The sequence below is a fragment of the Lates calcarifer genome, linkage group LG20, assembly GCF_001640805.2.
Source record: "Lates calcarifer isolate ASB-BC8 linkage group LG20, TLL_Latcal_v3, whole genome shotgun sequence".
Taxonomy (NCBI): domain Eukaryota; kingdom Metazoa; phylum Chordata; class Actinopteri; family Centropomidae; genus Lates; species Lates calcarifer.
The window spans coordinates 11,683,766-11,703,936 of NC_066852.1; the positions used below are offsets into that span (position 1 = coordinate 11,683,766).

The 20,171-nt window shown below is 45.6% G+C and overlaps 1 protein-coding gene across 3 annotated transcripts in view; it reads left to right on the forward strand.

The window, feature by feature from the left end:
- LOC108893861 (cell adhesion molecule DSCAML1) overlaps nt 1-20,171 on the forward strand; it is a 51,107-nt gene that overhangs the window by 27,430 nt on the left and 3,506 nt on the right. The window contains exons 4-32 of one of the 3 annotated variants that reach the window (XM_018692276.2): nt 458-604; nt 693-971; nt 2,267-2,542; nt 2,873-3,169; nt 4,252-4,524; nt 5,358-5,642; nt 5,831-5,950; nt 6,054-6,230; nt 6,812-7,011; nt 7,547-7,643; nt 7,795-7,923; nt 8,006-8,173; nt 8,291-8,361; nt 8,846-9,086; nt 9,997-10,182; nt 10,728-10,883; nt 12,611-12,750; nt 14,823-14,976; nt 15,576-15,693; nt 15,846-16,009; nt 16,126-16,224; nt 16,580-16,768; nt 17,085-17,372; nt 17,472-17,627; nt 17,753-17,783; nt 17,915-18,033; nt 18,134-18,286; nt 19,392-19,592; nt 19,835-20,146. In XM_018692276.2, the coding sequence (XP_018547792.1) occupies nt 458-604; nt 693-971; nt 2,267-2,542; nt 2,873-3,169; nt 4,252-4,524; nt 5,358-5,642; nt 5,831-5,950; nt 6,054-6,230; nt 6,812-7,011; nt 7,547-7,643; nt 7,795-7,923; nt 8,006-8,173; nt 8,291-8,361; nt 8,846-9,086; nt 9,997-10,182; nt 10,728-10,883; nt 12,611-12,750; nt 14,823-14,976; nt 15,576-15,693; nt 15,846-16,009; nt 16,126-16,224; nt 16,580-16,768; nt 17,085-17,372; nt 17,472-17,627; nt 17,753-17,783; nt 17,915-18,033; nt 18,134-18,286; nt 19,392-19,592; nt 19,835-20,146 (5,226 nt within the window). Of the gene's footprint in view, nt 1-457; nt 605-692; nt 972-2,266; nt 2,543-2,872; nt 3,170-4,251; nt 4,525-5,357; nt 5,643-5,830; nt 5,951-6,053; nt 6,231-6,811; nt 7,012-7,546; nt 7,644-7,794; nt 7,924-8,005; nt 8,174-8,290; nt 8,362-8,845; nt 9,087-9,996; nt 10,183-10,727; nt 10,884-12,610; nt 12,751-14,822; nt 14,977-15,575; nt 15,694-15,845; nt 16,010-16,125; nt 16,225-16,579; nt 16,769-17,084; nt 17,373-17,471; nt 17,628-17,752; nt 17,784-17,914; nt 18,034-18,133; nt 18,287-19,391; nt 19,593-19,834; nt 20,147-20,171 lie in introns of those variants that run through there. The other 2 variants (XM_018692277.2, XM_051078633.1) reach the window with 2 other exon arrangements.

The following is a 20,171-nucleotide window of genomic DNA, read 5'->3' on the forward strand; positions in this document are numbered from 1 at the left end:
ACCACGGTTCTCTGAGCAGCATGGAATATGAGACACAAAACAAATACTATGAAAGACGGCAGGCAGCTACCCCATCACATTGTGGCACACCTGATCTTTGGCCTTTCAGTTTTTGTTACCGTGCAACATTTTAGATAGATCGTGATTATGGTGCATAAGAGTTTTACGTTGGGCATTAAGGGACAATAAACCTGCCTCTGCTCTGTCTATGGGTGGCGTAAGTGACCGTGGTTTGTCCTCCAGGCCTTGAGAGAGTGCCAGGTTTTGGGAGGCAACATTATCAGGCAGGTAGTGCCAACTGTTCAGGCAGCTGTTTGTTCTTAGCACAATACGGTTTTGCAATGAGCACAAAAGATTTGTACAAGAATGATCATCTTAGTATAGTTTTTTTTTTTTTACTGGATGGTTCTGTTTCTGAGAAATTAATGGTTGTCTTTATTGAATGTGTCTTCCTCAGGTAACAGGTTCTCGCTGACGTCCTTCGGAGCTCTTTACATCTCTGATGTTCAGAAGGAGGATGCCCTCTCTACATACCGGTGCATCACCAAGCATAAGTACAGCGGCGAGACACGGCAAAGCAACGGAGCCAGGCTCTCCGTAATGGGTGAGCAGCTTGTTCTTATCACTTTCCTCCTGCTGGTCTGATATTTCCCTTTGTTCTGACAAAAGAATAACCCTGTCTTGCCCTCTAGACCCCAACGAGTCCTCGCCCACCATCCTGGACAGTTTCCAAGCAGGGGAGGTGCACGCTGGCCAGAGTATCGAGCTTCCCTGCATAGCAGGAGGTTACCCAAGCCCCACCGTGCGCTGGCTGAAAGATGGTCGCCCGCTGCCCTCAGATGCCCGCTGGACACGGCGTTTGACAGGGCTGACCATCAGTGACCTGAGGCAGGAGGACAGCGGCAGCTACGCCTGCGAGGTCACCAACAGTTTTGGCTCAAAGGAGGTGTCTGGACAGCTTCACGTTATAGGTGTGTGAACACAACTACACACTCACACACACACAAGTTCACAAACACCCTGACAGACTCCCACGCTGTCTTCTCAGTGAATCAGCCTGGCAGACAGACACATTCACAAACGCCTTTCTTTTTTGGTTGGAGGCACACATATAAGTCGCACCTAGAGTGTGTCTGTAACAAACATGTGTGTGAGCTGTATGATGCCCCGTCATATCAAGTCTCAAAAAGAGAGACAGGGCAGTAATTCACTGAGACTGTATCCGTAACACAGCTGCCAACACCATTCACCATCAGAGAGAAGGAGGGTGAGGAAGACGGAGGTAAAGATGAGGGGTCACAGAAGGGACGATCAGACATCCAGACAGTGCTGGAATGACATTATCTACAATGTAATAACAAGATAATAGGAGTGGCGGAGATAAATGTGCATTGTGTAAAGTATACAAAGAAACAAAGAGCAGGAGAAGGCGAGACAGAGGGAGAGAATAGAGAGGCGGTAGGCTTTGCCAGTGGGCACATCATGGCAGCACACTCTGTGACTCTGACAGGGGGGGGGGGGGGGGGGGGGGGTTGGGAGGCACAGCAATGCCCCCCAGCATACACCACCAGCTGCCTTATTGCTCACTGACATTTGCACACACACACACACACACACATGTACATACACACTCTCTCTCTCACACACACAAAAACACACACATGCACGCACACACACAAGTGGACAGAGATGTGAAGCGATATCTCCAGCTGCTTTTTTAATGAGTGCGTCGAACTGATTGAGTCACCGCCGCTGATTGTACTCTCTCTCTCTCTCTCTCTCCTCTCTCTCTCTGTCTCCCCATCTCTGGGAGTGTAAACGCCTACTGTGTGTATGAATCCATGTGTTATGTTTTGAATCCAGTTTGATGATTTTAGAGTCACTTAGAGGATGCAAAAAATCACTTTACAATAAGATATAACTAAGATATAAAGATATAACTGAGTGATAACCTAATATAATATGTAGATAAAGGAGGCTAAATTTGCAGAGCATCATTTAAATGCTGGTTTGTGAAGCCTTAATACCTGAGTTATTTACCACCAATAAGTTAATCAATACTAACTAATAGACCCTTTTTAATGATGATTTACTGCACTGAGGTATCAGAAAATTCTTTAACATTTTCACTTATGACAAACTGGTTTACAGTGAAACAGAAAATATAGAATCCAAAAGAAACGAAAAATATGCTTTTCCCTGCATATGTGTTCAAACAAACAAAAACAAAACATTTTTTTCTGACCCTTTTTTCTCCTTCTCTCAGATCCACTACGCGTGACCTTATCCCCCAAGAACCTGAAAACGGGCATCAGCAGCACACTGTTCTTCACCTGCACTGTGGAGGGCTCTCCAGAATACACCATCACCTGGTACAGGAACACCGAGCCCATCGTCCCGGACCAGCACATCTCCATCCAGGGACAACACAATGACACCCTGCAGATCACTGCAGCACAGAAGTTCCACTCTGGGGCCTACCAGTGCTTCGCCTCCCGAAAGGGCCACACTGCTCAGGACTTTTCCATTATTCTGCTAGAGGGTATGTGGATGGAGATCATCAAGGTGCAGATTCTGTATAAACGGGATCTGAGCAGGCATTTTAGAACAGCACTGTACCAGTAAAATGACAGGAAACTGTGGTCTTCAATTTTGAAGCTTCAACTGTCACTGTTGACTTTTATTCCTTATTTCTATAACAATAAATGCACCAAGAATTTGGCTCTAAAAATGAAGCGGAGATGGTGTCCTACACAGATCTAAATTCACGTTTAAGAGCATTTTACTTTTCTCACAACCTCTCACCACTCTGTCTTTATGTCCCTCTCTATTTTGCCTCTTTCTTTCCCTGTCTCTCTCCTTCTCCTTTCAGATGGTACTCCTCGTATTGTGTCTTCCTTCAGCGAGCGGGTGGTGAACCCCGGCGAGCCTTTCTCCCTCATGTGTGCTGCCAAAGGAGCCCCACCGCCCTCCATCACCTGGACTCTGGACGACGAGCCCGTGGTGCGAGACTCCACCTACAAGACCAGCCAGTACACCCTGTCGGACGGCCTGACTGTGTCACACGTCAACGTCAGCAGCCCGCTCATTCGAGATGGGGGAGTGTATCGTTGCGTCGCACGCAACTCGGCCGGTAGCGCCGAGTACCAAGCGCGCATAAACGTAAGAGGTGCCTGTCTGCTTTTCAATATAAATGCACTCTACACCTGACTCTATACAGACACACAGGGAAGCATAGATCACATGCATTACACACACAAATCTATCTATCTATCTATCTATCTATCTATCTATCTATCTATCTATCTATCTATCTATCTATTTTGGTAGATTAATAATATAATACTGAAAGAATGCAGATACTGCATTGTGCCTTTATATAAACCTCACAGAGTGGAGGATCTACAGACAAAATGTGTTCTTTCAACTGTTTAGTTCATAGAGATGAACTGATGAACTGCAACTAAAGCTTAATCAATAAAATTTGTTAATTTAGATTTCAGTACATTCACAAGTGTGATTTACCACACCAAACAGCAGAGTTTAGCTGTTTCTTTTCCCCAGCGTTACTGGACATGTCTCAGTTTAGTTATATGGAATAACAAACTGAATTATCAAGACATCAGTTCATCAAAAGGCATATTTTTCAGTAACAGATAAGAGCTAAGGAAAAATTGGTGAGTGAATTTTGTTGCAGCTTTAGCTGAGGCTAGCTGTGGCTATCTTACCATCTAGCTCTCCTGTACTTTGGCAGTTTGTCAGACTGTTTTTACAGGTCTTTACATGTTTTTTTCACAAATGTTTATGTGATAACAGATACTGAAAAGTCAGATTTGGGTCTTACTCAATTTTGTCCAAATATGTATCATTAATTACTGCATTTTGGCTTTGTAGGGTATCTATCTATCTATTTATCTTGCTTCTTTGCTTTCTTGTTTTCTTGCTATCTATCTGAAGTTAATGTAGGAGAATACACACAATCACCTAGATACACAGAATATCTGATTAGGCTACAATCAACAAATATCCTCAATCAGATTTTAGCAAAGGGAGCATAACTAACCTCCCTCTCCACCTGTCAACTTGCCCCAATCACTCTATCCCTCAACCTTTATCTCTTCACCTCCTGTCTCCGTGGCTGCTCCCTTACTCTGCCATGACCTCCCTCACCTCATCTGCCCCTCTCTCCGACCTCTGTGTCTCTCTCTGTCTCCTCCCTCCATCCCCTCCCTCTCTTCCCTGTGTCTCCAGGTCCACCTCGAATCAGACCCATGCGGGACATCACCGCAGTGGCGGGCAGGAACACCTACATAACGTGCCGTGTGATTGGCTACCCGTATTACTCCATCAAGTGGCTGAAGGACGGCATGCAGCTGCCTGATAATCATCGTCAAGTGGTGTTCGAGAACGGCACCCTGAGGCTGACGGACGTGCAGAAGGGCGCGGACGAGGGCACCTACTTGTGTAGCGTTCTGATCCAGCCCCAGGTGTCAATCAACCAGACCGTCCACGTGACTGTCAAAGGTAAGCGCAAAGAGAGGAATGGATTCAGATGGATAAATCTGTACTTGGCAATGTTTTTAGGATAAACTATATAAATGTTAACAGCACAAGTAGGCTGTAATAGAGAGACACAGCCACCTGATATGTTGACTTTACCCTATTTTCCCCAAAACAAGTATCCCTGTTTTAATAGGAATTTCTTTGTGCATAACCAAAATACAAAATGGAAAAAAAATGGAAAAAAAAAAACAAAAACCTGGAATCGTGACACTTTCTTTGCCTTTCAGACTGGTCAGGTTGGTAATAAATAACCATGATGTGTGGAGAGTATCTGGTCACTGCCATTTGGAGACACCAGTGTTCAAAGTTGTCGAGTGCAGCTTCACACTTGTGAACCCTTTATGACAGAGGTAGATGGTGTTTAAGAATTGATTTGTGTTTCACTTTGCGTCTGTATTTAGTCTCGGAGTCGGGTCACGATGGTAGCAGGGCAGCTGCAGAGGTGTTTAAGGGTGTGTGCATGTGCCTGCGTGTGAGTGTGTCTCTGATTTAATTAGATGAATAATAATGAAGCCTAGATTAAATCCCCCAGATGTCTCAGCTGTAGTACCCCCACCCCAACCTCCATTACTATGGCAACGGAATGACTTCCTCCTGCCAATTGGACTCTAACCAGAGCAGCTATTATGGGCTGCAGGAGATGGGGACTGAAGGGGGGGAAGAGAAGAGGGGCCCACTGGCCAATGACCTTCTCTCTCTCCCAGCATTGCTCCAGATGGCCATCCTGCCACTCTTCGACATCTATCGCTGCCTGTATTCCACTGACTCTCTGCACTCTTCCCTCTCTCCCCCAGTGCCGCCGCTCATCCAGCCCTTTGATATCCCCTCTACCTCAGTGGGGAAGCTCATGTACATCGCCTGCGTGGTGTCATCTGGGGACATGCCCATACGCATCACCTGGCACAAAGACGGCCAGCTCATCGTGCCAGGCTCCGCCTCTGGCGTCGCAATTGAGACCAAAGAGTTCATGAGCTCCCTACAAATCTCCAAGGTGACACTGAAGCACAACGGAAACTACACCTGCATTGCCAGCAATGCTGCTGCCACCGTCAGCTGGGAAAGACAGTTGATTGTTACTGGTGAGGCACTGAGCGAGTGGAGAATGGCACAGTGATGATGAATTAGGTCAGATCAGATGTGATAGTTAATGTGCAGAGGGAGCTTAGAAATGTGTGTTATTTTAGGAACACTTCCATTTTGTACCTTTTACTCTATGCTTTTGCTGTAGTTCTTTCGTATAAGTTCAGTGCTTCTTTTTGTTTCTCAGTGCCACCACGTTTTGTGGTGCAGCCCAACAACCAGGACTGTATCTACGGCAAAGCTGGTGTCCTCAACTGCTCTGTGGAGGGTTACCCACCACCAAAAGTCATGTGGAAACACGCCAAAGGTAAAATCAGCACATCATCCCTATGGTATAACAATAATAAGATCACGTGAACAAGGAAAAATGAAGTCAGTGACGAGCATTTGTTTTGTGTTGTGTGCTGCAGGTGTAGGAAACCCTCAGCAGTACCACCCAGTCCCTCTAACTGGCCGTATCCAGATCATGTCAAACGGCTCTCTGCTCATCCGACATGTTCTTGAAGACGATCGAGGGTACTACCTCTGTCAGGCCTCCAATGGAGTGGGCTCAGACATCAGTAAGAGCATGATCCTCACTGTCAAGAGTAAGTGTCAGTCATTCTTTCTTTGGCTTGAACACACCTCCTTTCATAACTCCATCTCCTGGCTTGTATACTGTACACAGAGATAACTCTTAACTTTTTAGAGGGGGGATCAGCTCCTCTAAGATGCACTTTTGCCCCAGGCTAGTGAAGCCTGTACCTAACAAAACTTGGCTGTCCTGCACATCCTTAACTAGGGCTATCTTTGGTATTGATTGATGTATTCTGGCTGCCTGTCTGTGTGCTCCTGAATGCTTGGTGGGGAGAGGAGCTGATGAATTAGTGATGAAAACAAAACCACAGGAACCCCTTAAATCAATAATCTATGTCTGAGGAAATGAGGAGTAGAAAAGAAGCAGGAGTATGGGAAGAAGAGAAGAAGCAGGCAGACGGGGAGGAGGCAGTCTAAGAGGGCCAGTGGGGCTTGAAGCGTGAAATGAAAATGGAGAACGAAGGGCAGAAATAGAGATGTCCATACATCTGTAATATATCCTCGGTTTCCACTACCACATCCCCATTCCCTCATCTCATTACTCCATGTAATACTATTTGTCACACTGACATGTGTCTGTGATTCTGCTCAGTTCCTGCCATGATCACCAGCCACCCCAACACCACCATGGCGAGAAAGGGCCAGACCAAGGAGCTGAACTGTACAGCGCGGGGCGAGCAACCCATCATAATCCGCTGGGAGAGAGGGGACACCGTTATCGATGCAGAAAGGAACCCACGTTACTCCATCACCATCAACAAGAAGGGGGACGAAGTCATCTCCACCTTAAAGGTCAGATACCAACTACAACACTGAGCAGAGCCTGAACTCAAAAACTGAGGAGTGCTTGATGCTGTAAAGAGAATTCAGAGCAAAACCTAATGAAAATATCTGGTAAAAATGTCCAGTAACTCATGTGGAATAATGAACACAGAAAAGAGGCCACATAAGGCAGATCAAGTCACTAATATTAAATCTTTCAGCTCTGAATTTAGGTTGACATTCAGGAGGTACACTTTACACACTCACTTTCATTAGCTTACCTTAGCTTAATGTAAACACAGCTAGCTTGGCTCTATGCAAAGGTAACAAATTTAGCAAGCATTCATGTAGGTGGATTGCACTATCCTCACCTAGCTGTTTCTCCATTCCCAGTTTATAGCATAAGATAACTTAACTGGCAGATTGCAGCAGATTAATATTTAGCGTATCAATGTGACAGTGGTGTCATGGCAAGAAAGTAAGTAAGTACATTTCCCAATATGTAAGTGACTACATAATGATTATGCACATTGTAACAACGTCCTGTTTGTGTTGATGTTCACAGCTGAACCCAGCCGAGAGAGGAGATTCTGTCTTCTTCTCCTGCCATGCCATCAACTCCTATGGAGAGGGTCGAGGGCTGATCCAACTCACTGTGCAAGGTATCTACAGCATCCTCGTACTATGCATGTCGCACAAAACTTCTTACATTTAAAAAAAGCTTTAGGGCTCATAGCACAGTACATACGGTTATATAAACAGTCTAGCGGGGAAATGTTATAGCGTCAGTCTCTCTCTGTAACACACACACAGAACCACCAGATCCTCCGGAGCTGGAAGTGAGGGAGGTGAAGGACAGGAGTATGAACCTGCGCTGGATCCAAAGGTTTGATGGAAACAGCATCATCACCAGCTATGACATAGAGTACAAGAACAAGTCAGGTAGGTTTCCTAAATTTAAACACGCATGTTGGATTTTTCGTGACGCATGTCTTAACATCTGAAATTTATTTGTATTCAACAGACTCCTGGGATCACATGTACACAACCAGGAACATCTCACCCACCAACAACCAAGCCAACATTGTAGAGCTGCACCCGGCCTGTGTTTACAGCATCCGCATGTACTCCTACAACAAGATTGGCCGCAGCCTTCCCAGCAAAGAGCTCACGATCAGTACCGAAGAAGCGCGTAAGTGATTGTGATTCTCTGCTAAAACTCACACGTCTGTTTTTCTTATGTCCGTCTTAATTTTTCCCGTGTGTGGATATCGACAGTAACACTTTATCTGGCATCCTCCATCAACAGCTCCTGACGGGCCACCGATGGATGTCGTCCTCCAACCGATGACATCCCAGAGCATACGGGTTACATGGAGGGTAAACTCACTACTGTTATTACTTTACAGCAGTGTGTATTATTACACAGCTTTATTTCTGATAAGCTGAGTGACAGTGTAAACCACTATATCAATAGTATAATACCAATGTAATACCAAGTTAACACACACCTCTGTGTGCAAAACAGGTCATTTAAAAACAAATATGCTAATCAAAAACAGCCACTCATTGTGCTGAAAACTGAATTTGTGAAGATATTGATTATGCTAATGTAAGAAGAACTCAATTTTCAAATTGGATACATCTTCATAAAAATTGTTGGAAATCTTTCATTTGCTAAACTCTTGTGTTGTGCTTTATTTTTTTTTTATTGTTTTTACTGTACATATTACTGCCAAATTCTAAAACAATTACCCACCAGTTGAGATGTTGCACAGTGATTTCAGTGCATCTTAGCAGGGTTTACACTTGTTTTTTTGCACTCATATTGTCATATTAACCACTATCACCACATTTCTTTCAGGCTCCCAAGAAGGAGCTGCAGAATGGGGTGATCCGAGGCTACCAGATTGGTTACAGAGAGAACGGTCCAGGCAGCAATGGCCAGTACAGCATAGTGGAGATGAAAGCTACAGGGGACAGTGAAGTGTACACCTTGGACAACCTAAAGAAGTTTGCCCAGTACGGGGTAGTGGTCCAAGCCTTCAACAGAGCTGGGACCGGCCCATCAAGTACTGAGATCAACGCTACCACACTGGAAGATGGTAAGAAAAGTAGATGGCATAATGAAGAAAGAGGAGAGTAGACTGCTAGATTAGAAACCTGCAGCACATATCTATTTGATTTGTCAAAAAAAAGTAAATAGAGTCAAGTACAAAAACAGAATGGAAGACATAAATTAACACAACTAACATAAATATAGACTCACATGCTCAAACAAAATGGTAGAAATGAATTTTCAGCACATCCCCCATTCTTCTTTCGACTTTAATTAGCACCCTCATTAGGCTGGTAGAGAGCGAGAGAGGAACAAGGAACCCCATTACTCTCTAAATGTCTGCCCACTCTACCTCCTTTTTCTCCTCCATCTTCCTTATCCTCCAGTCGGTTCCCTCTTCATCTCTCCTCTGTCTGTTTTGCATCTTTTTATGTCTATATTTTTCCATGGACCCTTCCTGTCTGTTTGGACAGTAATGTTAGACACACTGATCATGGCAACAGTAACAGCTGTGACTGTCCAGAGCTGCCCCTACCACTGCAATTACCTTTAAGATGAACATTGTCTTCCTTCAGATTTTATCCTCCACATCTCAGCTCACCCCACCCACCTCATCTGCATTTTAACCCCTTAAGGTGTGGGTGTTTTACCATTCATGTTGCTCTCCCTCAGTGCTCTTCCTCTCTTCCACCGACCCCCCTTTTCACCTCCTCTCCTCAGTGCTCTAAAAGCTAGCAGCGAACAAGGAGCTATTGAGAGCTAATTTGAGCTTATTTGACTGATTTATTTCAGCAGAGATTGCCTGTGGGTTGTGGTGTTGAGTAGTCATTAATTATCAGTACTTCAGCCACCATGCTAAATCAGTTAGGTCTTCTTAGCGACAGCGATAACCAAGGATTTTTGACAAGTAGAAATCGTGCAAGTACTAACATTCCCCCCCCCCCCGCTCTCTCCAGTGCCCAGCGAGCCTCCGCAGAACGTGCGAGCCATCTCGGTGACATCGGACGAAGCGGTGATCACGTGGGCAGAGCCTCCACGGCTGACGCTGCACGGTGTGCTGAAAGGCTACCGGGTTGTGTTTTGGTCCCTCTTCCCTGACGGAGGTGGGTGCTGTGGGGGCCGGGCCCAATGGCCAATGCAGAGTAATTATCACCTATCTCATTCTAAACTTCCCCACCCTCCCACCCACCACCTACCTCTCTGTCAGTGTTGTGCATCAGAATGTGTTAACGTGTGTCAGCACCTTTCTCATAAAGCACTTCCTGTTCCTTTGTATATTTGAATTGGTCTATGTTTACCCTTGTCTTTTTCTGTATTAGATTTTTGACTCTGTTCACTCTTTGTGCTCCCGTGATTGTTCAGCCCTAAAAAATTGAGTTCATGTTCAACTAATTTGTATTAGCAAAGATGTTTTGTGGGAAATGACTTCCAGAAAACCAGAATCAATTCTTAATCTTAACCTTGTGCTTTAGTTGCCCATAAACCTAATAAAATGTGGGACACAGCACACAAATGTTCGCTTTAACATTTAACTCCTCCCTACAACTGCTGCTGTGTAACACAGGCCGCAGTTACATTTCCTTCAAAACATTTTTAGCGAAGCACGACTTGGTCTTTGTTCCCTGGCCACCAGACAAACACCAGTGCTCTACTCAAATTCATCATTTCCCTTCCTGTTCTCCCTCAGAATGGGGAGAGATGCAGAATATCACTACAACTCGTGAACAGGTGGAGCTGCGAGGATTGGAGAAGTTCACCAACTACAGTGTTCAGGTGCTGGCCTACACTCAAGCTGGAGATGGGGTCCGCAGCAATGTCCTGTATATCCAGACTCGTGAGGACCGTGAGTATATGCACAAAACAGAGAAAACAAAAAGATATCAGCATTTACTTTATTCATTCATGTATTTAAGGGCATAAAAGTATAAAGGCTGAGCTTAAAGGGGTAAGGGAGATGGGAAAGGGGACGGATATAAAAAGGGCACTAGGCTGTATCTCAAAACCATGACAAAAGCTCATTTATGCTGGGAACCTCCATTAGCACTGCTAATGAGAATTAAGAGGCTTTGGGTCCCCAGCTCAGGGCTGAGGGAGGGCTGGCAGGAGACACTGAGGGGAGAGGAGGGGTGCTCTTTGGGACCATATAGCATGCAGGAGTCAGCCACCAGCCCGGGTCTGCGTCTTTTTCCACCAGCCCTCTTGCCATAAGCATAAGGATTAACTCCTCTTGGATTAGAGAGAATTAATTTTGTGCTTACACCATTGGAGGCGGGATTACAGCCAGATCCATGTCTCTTTGTAGAGGAGGGGGAGGAGGAGGGGCCTGGGGGTTGAAGATGGAAAGATAGAAAGGTGATCACGTAGCCTATTCTTGGCTGAAGAAATGAATAAGGCATAAAAAAAAAGACAAAATAGAAATGTTATGGCTAAAAAGTGTATTAGCCCTTTACTGTGTCATGTCCTCCTCTGGTTGGCACAGAAGTGCATAATGTATTCAGGTAGGTGGGGCTGTTCACTCAGCACCATTGTGCCTCTCTACTTCATCATCACAAGGGCCGTGCTGGCTGTGTGGCAGACTGTCTGTCTGTCTGTCTGCAGTCCTGGGCAGATTTTGGGCACCAGATGGGACTTAACCCCCCCCCCCCACTGCCACTCCTACTTTGACATGGAGGTCCAGTTATGATAATGATGACTGCCTCCTTTTTCCCTCCCCACTGCCACCACCACCACCAACACCACCACGATCATTTCTCCCCCAGGAACTGCACCTATCATTCTCGCCATTCTTTCATCCCCGCCTCCCTCTTTTAAAAGCTGCCTCACTACACAAACTCAGCTATCCTTTCTGAGTTTGTGTTGTTTTTATCCCTGCTCATGTAATGTGCAGGGTGAGGGAGTCTGAGGGCATGGATTGGTTGAATGACTGGATCAGGGGGCCTCAAATACAAGAAAAGGAGGACTTGGGGGATGGATTTAGAGGGTTGGATCTTACACGGTGGTAGCCTCCTTCTTTAGACCCCAGATGAGGCCCACTGTCAGGCACAAGTTATATTTATGTGCAGATTGAATAGACTTGACACTGTGAACCCCACACTGTAAGGCCAATGCGACAGCTGCATTGTTGTTCGCCTTTGCCAGTGTCTAGCGCCCTGATGTGTTTTTCTGTAAAGCGTGCATCCATTTTAAAACCTTCTCGTGCCTTTAGCTTGTAATAAGAGTATTAAGTGGTGTCCAGTGTCAAGCTGAAGTGGCTAGCAGAGGATCAGACACTAGCGTCTAATCTGTTTGTGCGTTGGAGAGTTAAGAGAATGCTGGGTGTCACAGAGTCAGAAATGCTGACCAATGTCTGAATGAACATATGTCACGGGCCGTCCACCCAAAGGGAGTTCTTCCAAGTCCTCCCAGAGCGGCTTAGTGCAGGATAAGACCACCAATCTGCAAACAAGCCTGCTCGCTTTAATAGGCATCCAAACACCCAGCATGTGTGTGCACAAAAACACACACTGAAGCACTTACATATACACTATGCATACCCGCAATGCTGATGTTCCTCATGTTTTTTCTCTCCAGTTCCTGGTCCGCCGGCTGGCATCAAGGCAGTTCCTTCCTCTCCGAGTAGCGTGGTTGTATCCTGGTTGCCTCCTCACAAACCAAATGGTGTCATCCGCAAGTACACCATCTACTGCTCCAGTCCGGGGTCTGGACAGCCAGTAAGTCTTTGCTCTGTGGGTGTGACTCATAAGGGGCCAGCAGAAAATGTTCCAGGTGATTGAGAAGCAAAGAATTGGCGAACTTGATAAAAATCTACCAATTGAAATAATTAATTTGTAACCACTCTTATTAATTGAACCTGTGTGTGTGTGTGTGTGTGTGTGTGTGTGTGTGTGTGTGTGTATCTTTTGCGTGTGTATCTCTTTCACTGTGTTTGCACCATTGCTTTATTTCCTGCCCTCCCAGATGAACAGATGAGGTTGTCTTGGCAACGTGATGAGACGTAGATATGCAAATGAGGCAGAGAACAAGCTCACACATGCACACTGCCGCATCAGAAACACACACACACACACACACACAAACGCACACATACAGACATCACATTTCAATATTTTCTATTTATACGCGTATGTGCGGCATTTCAGTTGTGGTTAGATCATGTGTACCACAAACACCAGCACACGGTGAAATCTGATATCAGGCTAGAATCTCACTTTCTTATTATTCACAAATACTCCTCCCTCTCTGTGCATGAGTGCCATGTAAATGAGCACAGGCAGGGAGGAGGGAGGGAGGGAGGGAGGAGGGGAGGGGGAAAGGAGGTTGAGAGAGAAAAAGAGACACACCATTAGAGGTAGGGAGAGACCGGGGGGAAATGAGGGAAAAAGAGAGGGATGAGGGGAGAGGAAGAGGGGGAGAGAGACAGGCATGGAAAAAGGGAGGAGCAGAGGAGGGTATCAGTCACATCGAGATGAGAGTGCTTTTGTCCGTCTTTTCATTATCTCCCTGTATCACTCCCTGGATCACCACAACACCGCCACTATGCTGGAGGAATGTTCGAATGCACCCCCTACACACACACACACACACACACACACACACACACACACTCACGCTCACACACATCCGCTCCCCTCCCTCCCCCTGTCCCTCCATCCTCTCCTCTCCTCTTCACTGAGCTAGACAGAGAGGGATAGAGGAAAAGGGGGAAAAGCAAATGGTGAAGGAACTGAAGATGAACACTGAGAGATGAACAGATTAAAGAGATAGAACAGAGGCTTGACTTGAGAGAAAACAGTGTATTGGTGTGTGCGATGGCATGTGTGTGTGCAGATGCATATGTGAATATCTTCTCAAAGATGTGTTTGTCAGAAGAATATTCACAGGAACACAGAATTTAATCCACAATTGTTATTTTTCTTAATCCAGTGAATAAATGTGTCTGTGTGTGGTGCAATAATTGAATTTATTTAGTCATCTGACCTATGCGATCTTGTTCCAAAATACTGACGAAAATAGGGGAACGCACGCTCAAAGTTGTATCTTTTTATTTTGCAGTTTTTCTCATTTGCTTCAGCACATTTTCTGGAACAATGTTAAAATTCTCAAAACATTAAATGCAATTACCACGTTCATTCATTCTGTGTGGCACAATACTTGATGCGTCCTGCAAAACACTGGCAAAAAGGCAAGAAACAAGGCAAAAGTGATAGAATAGAGAAGCATTTACGAACATACAGTATATATAAATGGAAAAAGGCTTTTCAAGAAAATACAATAATGCATCTCTGTCAATATAATATATATTTTTTAAGGTTTTTTGCATCTCACAAAAATGTAATAATAAATACTTGTACTATACATTAAATATGTACCACTTCTGGCTTTTATCCCAAATGTTCTCATGTGTTGATTGATAGAATTTAAAATGAAAGGATTACAATGAAGTTTATATCGATTGTGATAAAATGAACGATGCATGAATTCTGTTTAGCTGCATCAGTTTCAGGGTCCTGGTATTGTTGTTCATACTGACTCAATGTCATTGTTTAATGAGACACTTGAACAGAGTGGAGCCATTGTTATTAGTTAATGCTGTAGTAATATCTGTGCTCTTCATATTCTAAAATGTAAAAGGCATATTTGTGAATGTTTTCTTTCAATACCCAATTGAGCTCAACAACGTGCAGCACTGCTTTAGTCTGGTAGACTAAAACTGCCACCAGGCCTGTCACCTCACTGTGGTTTCACAGTTTGCTAACGTGGCATTGCGTGCCCTCTGTCCCAGGCGCCCAGCGAGTACGAGGCCAACCCGGAGATGCTCTTCTACCGCATCACGCACCTTACCCGTGGCAAACAATACCACATCTGGGCTGCAGCCGTGACAACTGCCGGCCGTGGCAACATCAGCGCAAAGGTCACAGTGGAGCCTGCTGGGAAAGGTGGGTCCTCCAGGCGAGCCTGTAGTGGAGGAGAAGGGTAAAGAGATTTCTTGTAAAGGTTATGAGGGAGAGCGCTCTAAAGATGGCTATGAAACGGCAACATGATGTCCTGTGCATATATCGCTTTCATCACTCTCTCTCTCCTCCTCTCTCTGCCTGCTCTCTCTGATATTGATTGACAGCCGTAGTATTGATTGAGTAGCGGCTATGTGGCAAGAAACGCTGTTGTTAATTATGTGGTGATGAACAGGGCCTATCCAGTAAAATGACCCTTGGGGAGAGAGGTAGCAGGCGAGAATCAATAGAGGGGAGGATCTATGGAGAAAAGATAGACTGAAACCAAGAGGTTAGAGGAGGGGCTTCGCTGAAACACTACTACTACACCTCTTTACCCCTTCAGCAGTAAGTAAAGGCCTTTCCCCCTCGGGCAAACTGGGCCACTCACTCAGCAAACAACAGAGAGTGGCAGCAAGATAACCTCAAGTATGAGGAGAGACATCTTTGTGATTTTTGTTTTGTCTTATGTATGTAGTGTGAGAATATACGTCAAAGATTTATGTTTTTTTAAATTTGTTTCTTTTTTTTTCTTTTGTGATCAGTCCCGGCAAAGATCCTGTCCTTTGGGGGCACAGTGACCACACCCTGGATGAAGGAAGTGCGTTTGCCCTGCAGCTCAGTGGGAGAGCCAGCCCCCACGATTAAATGGACCAAAGACAGGTCAGAGCGCATCATATACCTTTTATATGTCAGCATCATGGCTCCCTCAGACAGATACTGCCGCTTGTGACGGGGAAAACACAGATAAATCTACCTCAATGTAACTCCAGGATGAGGTCATTAACATTTGTAATCTGTCTGTTCTTTGTCAGTGAGGACTCTGCCATTCCAGTGACAGCTGACAGTCAGCGGCAGATCTTATCCAACGGCACACTGGTGCTACGTTCGGTCAAGGCAGAGGATTCTGGGTACTACACCTGCACGGCCACTAACACACTGGGCTTTGACACCATCATAGTCAATCTTGTGGTGCAAGGTAAGAAGAAACAGAAGATGTATGTGAGTGGAACTGACTAGTGGAAGACGTTTTCTGCTTTGTGATACTTCTCCTGTTGTTGTTGAGTCACTGTCTCTGTGTGTGTGTGCACCCAGTTCCTCCTGACCAGCCTCGTCTGACTGTCTCCACTACCTCCACCTCCTCCATCACCCTGGCTTGGATCCCTGGGGACAATGGAGGAAGCTCCATCAGAGGTTTGCTCCTGACTAGACTTTTTGTGAACGGAGAAACACCTTGCAGCTCCTTCAGGAACAAATACAATTGACCGTCTAGTTGTTTTTGTGACAGATCATTTTCAGAGTGCTTCACCCTCTTGCCATCAGTTTTACTAATGCTGCATATAACAGTGTAAACAATGAGGTTAATGTTTCTGGGTAAGAAAAAGGCAAACTAGAGCTGTTTGTAGCTGGTTGTTGCCCCCTGGTGTCCAATATATGCAACAGCAGCAGCAAGATCCTCCACAGTCATTTGACATTTCATTTCTGGATTGACAGTAGCTGTTTTTAAATACTTGGGTTTGGCATGACATTGTGCCGTGTGACTCTGCAGGGTTTGTGCTGCAGTATTCTGTGGACAACACAGAGGAATGGAGGGATGTGTTCATCAGCTCCAGCGAGCGTTCCTTCAGGCTGGACAATCTGCGGTGCGGGACCTGGTACAAGGTCAAGTTGGCCGCCAAGAACAGCGTGGGCTCAGGGCGCATCAGTGAAATCATCGAGGCTAAGACCCATGGAAGAGGTGAGGGGTGGAAGCAAAAGTGTTGCAGGCATGAGTGAAGCAGGAAACAAGGATATGGGCATTGAAAACATGTATAATTGTAACTGACTGTGCAAAAAATATGAAATATACTAAATTCAAAATTTTATTCAAAATTCACTCAACTAGTGCTGCTGTGATATCAAATGAGAAAATATTCAGAATGAATGCAGCGGGTTGTATTTATGGAAAAATGTGCTTTAACAAAAAATGACAAATAAAAATAATTGGTTTGTTACCATTACAACTCTCTGTCTCACCTCCTGTTCTCCTGTGTCTTTGCCCCTCTCCTCTACAGAACCAGTGTTCAACAAGGACCAGCCGCTGCTCACCCACATCAACTCCACTCACGCTGGGCTCAACCTGCAGGGCTGGACCAGCGGTGGCTGCCCCATCACCGACCTGATGCTGGACTTCAGACCCAAAGGCACCTGGGCCTGGCAGAGCCTCAAGGCCAACTCCACCACTCAGCTCTTCCTCAGCGAACTGCGTGAGGCCACCTGGTACGAGCTCAAAATGAAGGCCTGCAACAGCGCAGGGTGCGGCAACCAGAGCTCCCAGTTTGCCACCACGGACTACGATGGCAGTAAGTGAATCCCACGTCTTTTTCAGTCTGTCCGTCCCTCTTCCATCATCTCTACCTCTCCCACTTTTCTGTATTAATTAATTAATTTTTTTTTCATAGGTACAATCCCCCCAATTAAATCAGCTCGCGGAGAGGGCGATGATGTGAAAAAGCTCTTCTCCATCGGCTCTCCCGTCATCCTGGTTACTCTGGGTGTTGCTCTGCTCTTCATTATCCGCAAGAAACGCAAGGAGAAGAGGCTTAAACGTCTTAGGGGTGAGACAAAGGAAAATGAGAGATCTGTGTTATTGTGTGTAATGGATTAATGTAACACAGTGACAAGTTGAAACGATTATCCTCACAGCCGACCATAATCTAATTAAGATATTGTCTTCTTATAGATGCTAAGAGCCTTGCTGAGATGCTTATCAGGTAAGAGCCAGCTTGTATGGGCGTAGTTTTAGCTTTTATGTAATATTTATTTTTTGAAAGACCTTATAAGAGAAATCAGTGTGACTATATGTGTCATTTCCTCCTGTTTGTGTGTGTGTGTGTGTGTGCAGCAAGAACAATCGCAGTATTGACACTCCTGTGAAGGGCCCTCCTCAAGGACCAAGGCTCCACATTGACATCCCACGTGTTCAGTTACTCATTGAGGACAAGGAGGGCATCAAACAGATAGGCATGTGGCTGCACGTTGAAACTATTATCACTTTTCTATTAGTTTATATCAGATAATTAACATGTTTTTCCTGTTTTTCCTCATCTCTTGCCTGCAACAGGGGAGGACAAGGCGGCAGTGCCAGTGACAGACACTGAGTTTAGCCAGTCAGTGAATCCACAGAACTTCTGTACAGGCGTGTCTCTGCACCACCAAGCCCTCATCCAGAATTCAGGGCCTTTGATTGACATGTCAGACATCCGCCCAGGCACAAGTGAGTTGTGTTTTTCTTTTAAAGGAAATATTTTTGCAATAAATGTCAGTGGTAGAGTGACAACACAGGAAAGAGATTGAGCAGGTTTGATCCCTTACTGCTTATGTGAGCGAGCGGAGTAGAATTTGGGTTTGCAAAATATCAGGGAGGGATGAATACGAGGGACTAGCTAAGGAACCAACAACGCCACCTGAGGCCTTGCACCCCAGGATATAATGAAAATTCAACTATTTCACTGTAAACTACAAGGTCACAGGTTCGTGACTGAACAGGCAGAGACAGTAGTGAGAGTCACACTTATTTTATTGTTTAAAAAAAAAAAAAAAACTTGAATAATCAGGACTGGATCTAAAAGAAATAAAAAAGATCAACAAGACAAAGATTGCCAACAAAGTGGTGAGGTGAGTAGCAGAAAAAGATTCATTTATTGACAAAGTTACAGTCAGCACATTAGTTAAAACTACTCAAGCCTGGACTATTAATTACAGGGAGCTAAAAATCCAGTACAGCACTCACTTGATCGCTAAAGCTGTAAGCAGTGAGCTGGGGCCTCCAGTAGGGAGACAGCCTAGATCACAGGTGCCCTGTCTCACTCACCTGGGTGCAGCACAGCAAAATCACAGCAAACATGCATCAATAATGTGTCCCAGTGCCACTACTTGCAAGCAAAAGCTGTGGGCCCCTCACCACAGTGCCTAGCCCCCCCATCGTACGGCACCCAGCTACACTGAAAGGAAAAAAACAACACAAAACAACAAACAACAACAGAATAGAGCAGAGCAGAGCAGAGCAGAGCAGAGCAGAGCAAAACAGCAGAGCAGCTGCAGGTGAGCCTCATGTATGGTCAACCACCATCAAGGACCAGCAAGAGACTGACTGACTGCAGACAGGTGAGGGCCATTTATACCCCACCTGCTAGGGGGAGGGCCTAAGGGAGGAGTGGTTTTCTCTGGGGTGCGTTCAGGGGATGCACTTCACTACACTTAGCACATCCACTTCACTCATGACATTGATGAGACAGTATCTAATCTTCCTGACAACCAATAAATGGATACACTGTTTTTGGGCTGCAAAGCTGTTCTCTGATCACTGTGACCTCTCTCAGACCCTGTGTCCAGGAAGAGTATAAAATCAGCTCACAGCTCCAGAAACAGATACTCCAGCCAGTGGACACTGAGCCGACCGAGTCAGAGCCAGTCGACGGCCTCGGCGCGAACTCTGACCTCAGACTGGCGGACGATGGGCTCTCATGGCATCACCGCGACTGAGAGCGACAGCTACAGCGCCAGCCTCTCCCAAGACACAGGTTGGTCAATCCCAGCCAGTACAACTGACACAGTGACACTATGTACTCCTGTTGCCTTTATTTCATTTCCATTTTTAACATCACGAGGCAGTTTGGTCTTTAGTTTACCCTCAAATTTAAGCCCAGGTTAGAGCCATGTGTGCAGTATATGCACCACAATATGCATTTGTAAGATCTTGCATCCTGAAACAGCAGCAGCTGAGGAAATTGTTGCCGCAACAGTACATGATTTGTCTTTCCAGATAAGGGTCGAAACAGCATGGTGTCGACAGAGAGCGCCTCCTCCACCTACGAGGAGCTGGCAAGGGCCTACGAGCACGCCAAGCTGGAGGAGCACCTGCAGCACGCCAAGTTCACCATTACAGAGTGTTTCATCTCCGATAGCTCATCTGACCAAATGACCACAGGTACCAATGACCCGGCAGACAGCATGACCTCCCTCAGCACGCCATCTGAACCGGGCATCTGCCGCTTCACAGCCTCACCGCCCAAACCACAGGACTATGACCGTGGCAAAAATGTGGCTGTGCCCATCCCCCACCGCGCTAACAAAAGTAAGTATGAAAGATGGGAGCCATG